The sequence below is a fragment of the Rutilus rutilus genome (genome assembly GCF_951802725.1).
Source record: "Rutilus rutilus genome assembly, chromosome: 8".
NCBI classification, from domain to species: domain Eukaryota; kingdom Metazoa; phylum Chordata; class Actinopteri; order Cypriniformes; family Leuciscidae; genus Rutilus; species Rutilus rutilus.
Genome location: NC_140222.1, coordinates 31,867,902 through 31,879,886, shown reverse-complemented (window position 1 = coordinate 31,879,886; position 11,985 = coordinate 31,867,902). Strand labels below are relative to the sequence as shown.

Below are 11,985 nucleotides of genomic sequence, written 5' to 3'. Positions count from 1 at the left end.
GTGTGGATGGAGGACCACCAGATCAAGACCCTGTCATTGCCATCACAATCTCCAGACCTGAAACCCACTGAAAACCTCTGGAATGTAAGCAAGAGGATCACCAGCCATCAAATAAAGCCAAGCTGCTTTAAACATTTTCACCAGGAGTGGAATAAAGTCACCCAGCAGAAATGTGACTGACTGATAGGGAGCATGCCAAGAAGCATGAAAGCTGTGATTGGAAATCAGGCTTAGTCCACTTTATTGATTTCTGAACTCACCTAAGTTAAAACAGAATTGTGTTGTTCAAAAGTGAATATAAACTTTTCTTAGCATTATTTGAGGTCTGAAAACATAACATAATTTTTCGTTATTTTGACCAGTTGTCATTTTCTGCAAATAAATGCTCTAAATTACTATATTTCTATTTGAACTTTGCAAGAAATGTTGTCAGTAGTTTGTAGAATAAATCAAAAATATTAATTTTACTCAAACAGATAGCTACATATAAATAATTAATTCAGAGAAACTAATTAATTTTGCAGTGGTGTTATGATTTTTTCCAGAGCTATATATATACATATATATGAAAGAATTAGGCAAAGATACATTTTCCTGATCAACATTCTGGCAAATGAAGACAAATGCAAAATTGACTTTGGTCATTGCTCTTGACGGTGACATGACAGAACAGGGTAACCTAACCTATAATTGATATTGATGTTCAGATAGGTTGACACAACAATCTTTTTATGTTTAAAGACATCTGTTAATAATTAATTTAAAAATGAATACTTGGTCAGCAATAAACTAATATAAAAGGTCTGTTTCTCTGAGTAGCTCTTCACAAACCATCAGTCATGAGGGCTGTTGTGCTTGTCCTGACTGTAGCCCTTGTGGGTAAGTTTTATGTTTTGAACTTAAGAAGTTCCTGTATCTCTTTTCTTAAAATATTTCTCTTTAAACAAATTAATTAGAACCTCTTAAAAATAAATTGGTTAAATTAAGTCATTTTCAAAGCATATTTTCTCATTTGTTTCTTTTAGCATGTCAACAGATCAACCTTGGTAAGTAACAAAATTGTAATTTGGTAATTTGTAAATTGTATACTTGCTTAAACTCAACCAAAATACTCTACCATTTTCAGTTCCTGAGTTTGCCCCTGACAAGACCTATGTGTACAAGTATGAGGCTCTGCTCTTGGGTGGTCTTCCTCAAGAAGGTCTGGCCAGAGCAGGAATAAAAGTCAGCAGCAAGGTTCATCTCAGTGCCGTGACAGAGAACACCTTCATGATGAAGGTAATAACCAACACTAAGATGTTCAACACTAAGGAAAAACTAAAACTGTGTTAGCAAACATTGACTGTTAAAAGCAACAATTCCCTTGTTTGTGAAAATAAGTGAAAATATTCCTTTTCAGCTCATGGATCCTCTGCTCCACGAGTATGCTGGCATTTGGCCCAAGGATCCATTTGTTCCTGCCACTAAGCTCACCTCAGCTCTGGCTGCTCAGCTTCAGATTCCCATCAAGTTTGAGTATGCTAATGGTGTGGTTGGAAAGGTATTCGCCCCTGCAGGAGTCTCCCCTACAGTACTGAACCTGCACAGAGGAATCCTCAACATCCTTCAGCTCAACCTGAAAAAAACCCAGAACATCTATGAGCTGCAAGAGGTAAGAAAGTGATCCTAGTATGTTTTTGATCTTTTTTGAGTTCTACAATCTAATCTTTTTACTTTTCCTTCAAGGCTGGAGTTCAGGGAGTGTGCAGGACCCACTACATCATCAGTGAGGATCCAAAGGCCAACCACGTTATTGTCACCAAGTCTAAGGATCTGAGCCACTGTCAGGAGAGAATCATGAAGGACATCGGTTTGGCGTACACTGAGAGGTGTGCTGAATGCACAGAGGTAATGAAGAAGACGAGAAAGACTTTAAATATTTATTCAATATAATGAAAATGCCAAGAGTCAAGTGGTCACAAACCTTTCTCCCAACAGAGGGTCAAGAGTCTGATTGAAACAGCATCTTACAACTACATCATGAAACCATCTGCCGCCGGTGTACTGATCGCTGAAGCAACAGTTGAGGAAGTGCATCAGTTTTCACCCTTCAATGAGATCCATGGTGCTACACAGATGGAAGCAAAGTAATATTGATCCTCTGTGAGATTTCTCTTTTAAAAAATGAAGTAGTAACAATATTACTAATAAAAAAATAAAATAAAATAAAAACATTTCAGACAAACCTTGGCTTTTGTTGAGATTGAGAAGACACCTGTTGTTCCAATCAAAGCTGAATACTTGGCCCGTGGATCCCTGCAGTATGAGTTTTCAACTGAAATTCTTCAGACCCCCATTCAGCTCCTGAAGATCAGTAATGCACCAGCCCAGGTATAATTCATTACTCAAAATCTTTAACAGTCTCCAAGTGAAAGCCTTTGATCCATGATCAACTGAGTTTTGCTCTTTCTCTCTCTAGATTACCGAGGTCTTAAAGCACCTTGTTGAAAACAATGTGGCCATGGTCCATGATGATGCTCCACTTAAGTTTCTTGAGCTCATCCAGTTACTGCGTGTTGCCACCTTGGAGAATATTGAGGCTATCTGGGCTCAGTTCAAGGACAAACCAGTTTACAGGTACAATATTTAAGCAATAAGTTCATAGGAATATAGTTCAAAGACAATATTTTATTATGAATATATTTTAAAACAATGAATCTGTTAGGCGCTGGCTTCTGGATGCTTTTCCTGCTGTTGGCACACCAGTCATTGTAAAATTCATCAAGGAGAAGTTCCTGGCTGGTGAACTTACCATTCCTGAGTTCATTCAGGCTCTTGTAGTTGCTCTGCAAATGGTCACTGCTGATTTGGAGACCATCCAGTTGACAGCTGTGGGTACATCTTACTATACTCAAAGTGCTGTTCTTCAAATATGACCAAAATCAAATGAATCATTTATGTATGTTACTGAACAGAGTTTGGCTAAGCACGAGAAAATCGCCACAATCCCAGCTCTTCGTGAAGTCGTCATGCTGGGATATGGTTCCATGATTGCCAAACACTGCGTTGCTGTTCCCACTTGCCCCGCTGAGCTCCTCAGGGTAAACACCTCAAGACCTCCATATATTTCTGCCATGGACTTACTATAATATTTTTCTATTATAGTAAATATCTTACTAATAAAATGTATATTATTTGTCTAACTGTATGTGCTTCAAACTCCTCAGCCCATCCATGAGATTGCTGCAGAGGCCATTTCTAAAAATGACATTCCTGAAATCACTTTGGCTCTGAAAGTTCTGGGCAATGCTGGTCACCCTGCTAGTCTTAAAACTATCATGAAGCTCCTACCTGGACTGAGAACTGCAGCTACTTCTCTGCCTCTTAGAGTCCAGGTTGATGCCATCTTGGCCCTGAGGAACATTGCCAAGAAAGAGCACAAACTGGTAAGTGTCAGACAGTGTAGGAATCAATTACTGTGAAGATTACACACATTTTCATCCAATAATATACTAACCTTTTTTCCTGCTTCAGGTTCAGCCAGTGGCCCTGCAGCTTGTATTGGACAGGGCTCTCCACCCTGAAGTGCGTATGGTTGCTTGTATTGTGTTGTTTGAGTCCAAGCCCTCAGTGGCTCTCGTCTCCAATCTTGCTGGTGCTTTGAAGACTGAGACTAACATGCATGTTGCAAGCTTTGCCTATTCCCACATCAAGTCCTTGACCAGAATCACTGCTCCGGATATGGCATCTGTGTAAGAACAAATCATTTCTCACATATTTTACTTCATCACATAAAATGAGCACAAGCCAGAGGTAATCATGGTTGTCCATTTCAGTGCGGGTGCAGCTAATGTTGCCATCAAGCTCATGAGTCGCAAACTGGACAGGCTTAGCTTCCGTTTCAGCAGAGCCATTCAGCTGGACATCTATCATAGTGAGTCTAGTCATTTTTATAAGAGAGCTAAAAAACAAACGGTGTCTTTCTTTGTTGTTATTAGGGTATTACAAACGGTGTCTTTGGTGTTGTTTCTTAAAATCTGACACATTAAATGTATTCTTATCTCTGTCCCTGTGCAGCTCCTCTTATGATTGGAGCTGCTGGTAGTGCCTACATGATCAATGATGCCGCCACCATCCTGCCCAGAGCTGTTGTAGCTAAAGCACGTGCTTACCTGGCTGGAGCTGCTGCTGATGTTCTTGAGGTGGGACAACCAAGGCTTTAAAAAAAAAAAAAAATTATTCATGGTTTTAAAATATTTTCCACCTTCACTCAATTGATCCTTTCAAACAGATCGGTGTGAGAACTGAAGGAATCCAGGAGGCTCTTCTGCAATCTCCTGCTGCAGATGAAAGTGTTGACCGTATCACAAAGATCAAGCGCACACTGAGAGCTGTACGTTTTCTTGTCCAGCGTATTATAAAATGTTGTTTTTTAAAGTAATATTATAAGCATGACATAGGCATATGTATATGACTTCTCTGTGTTAACTCCTCAAGCTGGCAAACTGGAAGACCTTGCCAAACAATCAGCCATTGGCTTCAGCCTATATCAAATTACTTGGACAAGAAGTGGCTTATTTCAACATTGACAAGACCATCATTGAAGAAGCAATACCGGTATTGTGTTGGACTTTATGCCTTCTCTCTCATTACCATATTATTTTGTGATCTGTCTCAAAAAAATTCTAACAATTAGAATAAAGTTTCTCATAAACACTATCCCCAGATGGTCACTGGACCCAAACCACGTGAACTGTTGAAGAGTGCCCTTAAAGCTTTGCAGGAAGGAGTTACCTTCCAGTATGCCAAACCCCTGCTTGCATCTGAAGTGCGTCGAATCTTGCCAACAGCAGTTGGTTTGCCCATGGAGCTCAGTTTGTACACTGCTGCTGTCGCTGCTGCAAGTCTCAATGGTATGTTTTTTTTTTTCCTTGAATTTTTTTTTATCTTACCTTGGATATAAGAGTGTCACTTTGAAGTTTGATGTTGCTCTGTTCATCCCTCTAGTTAAGGCCACCATTACACCTCGTCTCCCTGAGGAGATTGAGACTATGACTCTTGAGCAGCTCAAGAAGACTGATATTCAACTCCAAGCTGAAGCTAGACCAAGGTATACTTTTGCAGCTACATTTATGAAGATGAGATATAATGTACATGACAACAGTTTAACAACAATCTCCCTTATTCTTATTTCAGTATTGTTCTCCAGACCTTTGCTGTGATGGGAGTGAACACTGCCTTGATCCAAGCTGCTGTTATGGCAAGAGGAAAGATCCGTACAATTGTCCCTGGAAAAGTGGTTGCAAGAGCAGACATTCTCAAGGGCAACTACAAGGTGGAGGCTCTGCCTGTTGAGCTTCCTGAACACATTGCTGATGTGAGGTAATGCAATCTTAGTCAGTCCAGTGTAGCTAACATTCTGAATCAATTCATAAACAATTCAAAAGGTTTCTGAAAGTGAGATTCACCTTTTTCTTGTTCCAACAGCTTTGAGACTCTTGCTGTGGTCAGAAACATTGAAGAGCCCAACGCCGAGAGGATTGTTCCCTTAGTACCCGATCTGGCCATGCAAAATTCCGAGACTCCTGCTGAGTATTTGGTAAATTTTGAACACACATATGATGGACATTAATTTGCTTCAAGTTTTAAAATAGCGAGGCTTGTTATAATATTTCATTATTCTTTTCAGTCCTCTGAAATACCAGATGAGACTCCCGTGAGAGCTGCTGCTCCATTTCACAAGACTCTCTGTCTTGCTGTCCCATACATTGAAATCAAGGGGTGCGTTGAGGTGCACTCTCACAATGCTGCTTTTATCAGAAATTCTCCTCTCTTCTACATAATTGGACAGCACTCAGCCCGTGCTGCACTGACAAGAGGTATTCGTTCAGAGAAGATTACATTGATTAAACAATAATATTTTCAGACAAAATTATAATTGTCATTTTGGCTTTAGCTGAAGGTCCTGCAGTTGAAAGACTGGAGCTTGAAGTCCAAGTTGGTCCTAGAGCTGCTGAGAGACTCCTTAAGCAAATCAGCCTCATTGATGAAGAGACTCCAGAAGGAAAGGCCTTCCTGTTGAAACTGAGGGAAATCCTGGAGACTGAAGACAAAAATGCACCCGTCTCTTCTGAAAGCAGCAGTAGCAGCCGCAGCAGCAGCAGCAGTAGTTCAAGCTCCTCCATGTCCAGCTCTCGTATGAGTAAGGTGAGGATGTGGAATGTAGGGTGTTGGTTAGGTAGCCAATATTTGTGTCATAAATATATTTTTTCACTGAATCATTTTATATGTATTTTTAGACTGCCACTATCATGGAGCCCTTCAAGAAATTCCACAAAGATCGGGTAACTACTAAAAAGACTATTTTTAATATTATTACTTCAGGTTATATTGATTACTTATTACAAAACTTATTTTTGCTTGCAGTTCTTGGCACCCCATGGTGCTTCAAAGGCAGTAAGCAGTGGAAGCACTGCATCTAGCTTTGAGGCTCTCCAGAAACAGGTGAATCAATTAGTTCATTAATAACATATAACCCAAAGGTGACATTTTGTACTAAAATCCACTTAAATTGATTATGGTTTCTGCTTTCAGGCTAAGTTCCTCGGAAATGATCTTCCACCTGTTTTTGCTGTCATTGCCCGTGCTGTGAGAGTTGACCACAAGCTGCTGGGCTACCAACTTGCTGCTTACTTTGACAAGCCAACAGCAAGAGTGCAGCTCGTTGTTTCCTCCATCGCTGAAAATGACAACCTGAAGATCTGTGCTGATGGTGCCCTGCTGAGCAAGCACAAAGTCACTGTAAGACTGGAATTATTACCGAAATTAATTTCTCAGGTGAAATCATTTACATCATTACCATCGTTTGAACACAAATGTCCTTCAGGCCAAGGTTGCTTGGGGTGAAGAATGCCAACAGTATGCAGTCACTGCTAAAGCTGAAGCCGGTGTCCTGGGCGAATTCCCTGCTGTACGTCTAGAGCTGGAATGGGAGAGGCTGCCAATAATTGTCACCACATATGCCAAAAAGTAATGTTCAGCAGCACTGAATGACAAATGTATTGTATAGTTTAGAAAATGGAACTGGTTTAATCTGCTCTTCTTTGTGCATCCCTTCACAATTAGGCTGTCTAAGCACATCCCTATGGCGGCTCTCCAGACGGGCTTTAGACTAGAAAGAGCAACGAACAGTGAGAAAGAGATTGAACTGACTGCAGCCTTGCCAACTCAGAGATCCTTGAATGTCATTGCTAGGATTCCAGAGGTGAAATAGTTTTCAGTTAAATTATGACTCTCACAGAAATATAATAAGAAAATTCAACAAATTATTTTTGTTCCTGCTGCTCTAGATGACACTGTCAAGGATGGATATCCGTCTCCCTGTCGCTGTTCCCATCAATCCAGACGGAACTCTTTCCATTCATATCGATGAGGACATTCTCTCCTGGATCCAGAAACATATCAAGGAAGAATAAGAAATGAATGACATTGTACATTTTCACAATCAGTTTAATTGAATACATTGCCACTCTTGTGATATCTGTAATGTAATGCAATCTAATGCTAATAAATACCCTGCAAGTGTCAGAATTGTGCAAACTGATTTTATTTTACAATATTACTCAGTACTCATAAACGTTTTTTTACACTTGACAATAAGGTTCACAATTTATTATTTATTTATGAAACATATATAATATGGTGAACGAGAGGGGACATGTTCGGTTTGCATAGTTTTGTCGTGGTCACGACATATTAATTTGTGGGAACGTGATAATATGTCATGGCCAAAAGATAATTTTGTTGAGGTAACAACAACATTTTTGTGTTGTGGCCACGTGATGTGAAGTTGTGGCTTTAAAATCCTATTTTAAAGGGAAGGACATATTTTTCTTGTGGCCCTGAATTCTTGATTCTTGAGGGAACAACATTAACTGTATTTCTTGTGTGAGTTTAATGTGTAAACAAACCTGTGTGACCCTAGCAACATGAAAATATCGGAAATGGATATTGTTAATAAATTAAAATCTTATTTCAATAGTTTATTAGCAATACATTTTAAAAGATTATGTAAGAACATAAAATAATATAGGCCTACAAGAAAACATTTTCATCCATCCCATCCCACAGCCTTTTAAATCCATTCAATGATCATGTCTTTTTTATTTTTATTTACTAAATTATTATTTATGCTATATTAGGGTATTATTATTAATATTATTAATATTATTATTATTAAATAGGCTACTGTATATAGGCTCCTATAACCTATTGATTACCAGCTGAGATAGGATGAAATATATAGCCTGATATGATAAATTCCTGCAAAGTGAACTTCCTGAATAATTTCCATAAGTGCGCCTACATAAATTGAGTCATAGAATCAAGGCTTTGTTGGCATGACTGTCGGGCACAGTATTTACAAAACATAGGCTCACCTCTTTGATACTGTAGATAATACAGAACGTTAATTGGGTAAAGAGACAATGAGATCAAGCGGACAATAAAAAAGAGAATATATATATAAACATATATATATATATATATATATATCTGTCAGTATTATGTTTTGTTTTGTTTTGTTGTATTTGTGTTCCTATGTGTTTATTGTGCTTCAGTTCAGTTTAGCCTTGATTGTTTCCTAGTTAGTCTCCTTTAACAGGTAACTGATTATGTTCACCTGTCTATCATTATGTTTTCCCTGTTTATTTATACTCCCTGTTCAGTTCAGTTCTGTTATTTTCTGTGTATTAAAAATGTATTTAAAAAGTTTATTAAAATAAGTTATTGTGAGATATTGTGTGTCATGCATTTATTCAATACCACCATATATGTGACAATATCAGTGAATTAATTAAAAAAGACTTTAAGGGGGAAACTTTAAGGCTTTTTTTTTTTTTTTTTTTGCTTAAATATTATTTTAACATTGGGTATATGGGGAATAATGATCTTACTTTGAGAAGTTTAGATGTCTAATTAATATAGTATATATTCAGCATTCGGGCCATGCTTCACTTGCCTGGTGTTCATGGCTGTATTTAATTCTGAACAATTAAAAAGGTGGAATAGTCATTTGACTAAGCTGGGAGCAGAGCATGCACGGGCAGTTCTCGAGGGCGTTGCCTGTGTGCATTGTGAGCAGTTGCCGATCAGGATGTTCCGCTCCAGCCTGGCCATATTCGATGAGAGCATATGGCTATGAGTGTGTGAGGATGTTGGAGATGGAGATTTATAGCCTTTTCTCACAGCACTTGATATAATTCAACTTATAAATTTGATGGCGGATCCAGAAAGGTTCAAACGACAATCACCAGTGACGACTGGAGATTCACCCGTTGTAAAACGCGAAAGACTTCAGACTTCGGAGAAAAAAAGAGACTGCAACCGGCCCATGTGAAAACAAGGATAAATATCGGAAGGGCATTAAATGTAGTCACGCAATGCTGATGTTGTTAACATTAACAATTTGAGAACAAAGTATCATTTGCACAGTTTGACTTGATATGAGCGATCGTTAGATTTAATCGGCGCGATTTACTGCAATGCTTTTTTCCCCTTAGTTGGTCAGAACAAAAGTGGATGTTACTTACTTGTTCAGATGACATTTTTTGGTGAAAATTCTTATGTTGGTCATACTTCCAAAAAGTAGAATCTGTGATTGCGAATGCCAGTATCCACACCGGCACAGTGACTGACAGCCGCACATTCTCCTCAAAACATAGGATTCATCCGCGCTGTGCCATGCCGAGGCACAACGCACGTAAAGTTGATAATTCCTCGAATAACCGCAATTGCAGATTTCTAACAGAGATGGCAACAAAGAGGAAAAACTGTGCACTGCAGCTTTAACCAAAAAAGAAAACTTAAACAATAATGTACAGTACACAAAAAGAAAACAACTCTCCAAAAAAATTAATAAAAATACACAAAAACAATTGTTAGGCCCAAACGCACAGTGTTCATCTCAAAACAGTACGATAACAAACATTCTCATCACATGTAGAAGGATACATTCCAGATGATCGCCTCACAACATTGTTCTGTACTACATGTTCACTACTTAAATTCAGGGTACTCTTATGTGAACAGGATAAGCAGATATCCTTGGCAGCATCAGTAAAATACAGCCCAGATGTTTGTTTTTTTTACATCGTACCTGGGCGACGAAGAGCGTGCTTGAGCAAAAAAAAAGAAAGAAAGAAGAATTAACAAACAAAACAACATTCACATCCAAAAGTAAATAGGCAAAAGGGACGAAAACTTAGATCAAAACTAAAATGACCAGTGATGACCAAGAGTAATGAGCATCAAAGGCCACATGAAATACAGCTCATTATATTCTGGGTAACCAATATCAAATCCCGGGCAATGAAAGCATCCCCACCAGTTCTCATGAAGTAGAAAAAAAAAAAATCTAATGGTGTCAATTAAAAGTAAAAGCAAGTCAATTAAACAGCAAATACGTAGTAAGCTATTTGTAGGCGCTCAGCAGCTTATGTTGAACTGGACCACCGATGATGACGAAAAACCCACCACCTTAAACAGGCATATGAAACACCTGGATTAAAACACAAGACAAATAGGATTTTTGCATTTGCATTAGGATAGGCATTAAATATAAAAAGGTTGAAACCATACCTGAAACAGCACGTTCTTAAAGCACCGTCAGAGAATGTCTAATATGGCGAGAAGTTTCACTCTCACTATACACTTCCGGCTTCTGAACTGGTTGCAGTTCCACTCTGATTCCATATGAGGGCGCTCACAGGACGAGTGCAGAATGAATGGAGGTCAATGGCGGTATACCCCTCAAAATCCACTTTTCTCAGGATATAATTTTTTGTCTAGTAATTTGAATGTTGTATTCGAAAGGAGATGCAAAGAAATTACACATTGCTGGGTGTTAGATTTTTTAGAGTCACTTATTTGCTTTAAAAAGTCTTTCAAAATGTCAATGACGTCAGAATGCTGACGTCATTAGCAGAATGCTAGCGTGTTATGGGCAACAACAACTCAACCTGTAAGAAATCGAAAGGACATAAGTACTCGTTCATTCAACTTTCGACCTAAAACCCATGTTGAACTTGCAAAATCTACAATCACATCTGAGATTTCTCAACGGCAATCGGGTGAAAGAGACAAATTTAGCTGTCTAGCCCCATTGACTCCCATTCATTTTGCACTCATGGCGATCGCCCCCAGTGGAACTCTGGTGGTACTACAACCAAAATTCGGTACAATAGGGTTTAATAGGGAGTGGGCAGGCTCTCCGTAGACGGGCTCTGGCACCGTGAAACTCATCCGCTTTACCGGAAGTTCGCGCAACAACGAGCGCCGCCTTTTGTTTAAATGTGAAGTTAGTAAGTTTAGTGACAAAAGCTAAGTAGCCTAATTGGTATTTTTAAAATATGAATCTAATATCATTGCCTTATCAGACCATGTGGCAAAACATTTTTTACTTTTTTTCATTAATCTTGGCAATAAGTTTAATTGTTGCTGAATTGCTTCTACCTGCTTCATTTGTTTATTCGTAATTGGACAAAGCCAAATGCTGTCTTTTTGATTAGCATCTCAAGAAAATGCCCCAATGGGTAATTTCAGTTACAATTTATTATTTGAATACTGCCGCAAGGTTTAGGGATCCACAGCTAACTGCACCTTTTAACATCAAAATTGAACAGCACATTAAGGTGCCAGCACTGATGGCCTACATAGAACTTCAGGTTGACACTCTATATGGATATTAAGAGCTAATTGTCAGCAAGGGTGCAGGAATACACGAAGAAGATTCAAAACAGAGTTTAATAAAAATCCACACAGTAATTCACAGAAGGTTCAGAACGGACACAACTTACACACACTCTAACTCAGACCAGACAAACACTGAGTGAAGGTGAGGAACTTAAATACACATGGGTAGGGTTGCACCAGCCGTTCGTAAGTTCTTTCTTAAATTGGAGCATAAAGTCCACACTAGAGGCTTAGTAACTACTAGCTAGTTTGTAA

The 11,985-nt window shown here is 38.7% G+C and overlaps 1 protein-coding gene across 1 annotated transcript; it reads left to right on the top strand.

Moving 5' to 3' along the window:
* Window positions 1-786: 786 nt before the first annotated feature.
* LOC311295417 (vitellogenin-like) lies at window positions 787-7,633 on the top strand. The gene is made up of 28 exons (XM_084416788.1): window positions 787-879; window positions 1,026-1,046; window positions 1,127-1,278; window positions 1,400-1,651; window positions 1,726-1,887; window positions 1,978-2,126; window positions 2,220-2,370; window positions 2,459-2,616; window positions 2,705-2,870; window positions 2,955-3,080; window positions 3,207-3,425; window positions 3,514-3,731; window positions 3,816-3,913; window positions 4,057-4,181; window positions 4,271-4,372; window positions 4,477-4,596; window positions 4,706-4,892; window positions 4,987-5,089; window positions 5,176-5,361; window positions 5,467-5,578; window positions 5,669-5,858; window positions 5,936-6,186; window positions 6,279-6,323; window positions 6,406-6,483; window positions 6,574-6,780; window positions 6,866-7,008; window positions 7,105-7,243; window positions 7,329-7,633. Exons 1-28 carry the CDS (start codon window positions 840-842, stop codon window positions 7,452-7,454), a joined length of 4,026 nt encoding a protein of 1,341 aa, XP_084272914.1. The 5' UTR covers window positions 787-839; the 3' UTR covers window positions 7,455-7,633.
* The last annotated feature ends 4,352 nt before the right edge of the window (window positions 7,634-11,985 follow it).

Coding starts and splice junctions, on each gene's coding strand:
- LOC311295417 (XM_084416788.1), top strand. CDS start 840: ATGAGGGCTGTTGTGCTTGTCCTGACTGTAGCCCTTGTGG. Junction 6,324..6,405: donor AGAAATTCCACAAAGATCGG/GTAACTACTAAA, acceptor TTTTGCTTGCAG/TTCTTGGCACCCCATGGTGC. Junction 7,244..7,328: donor TCATTGCTAGGATTCCAGAG/GTGAAATAGTTT, acceptor CTGCTGCTCTAG/ATGACACTGTCAAGGATGGA.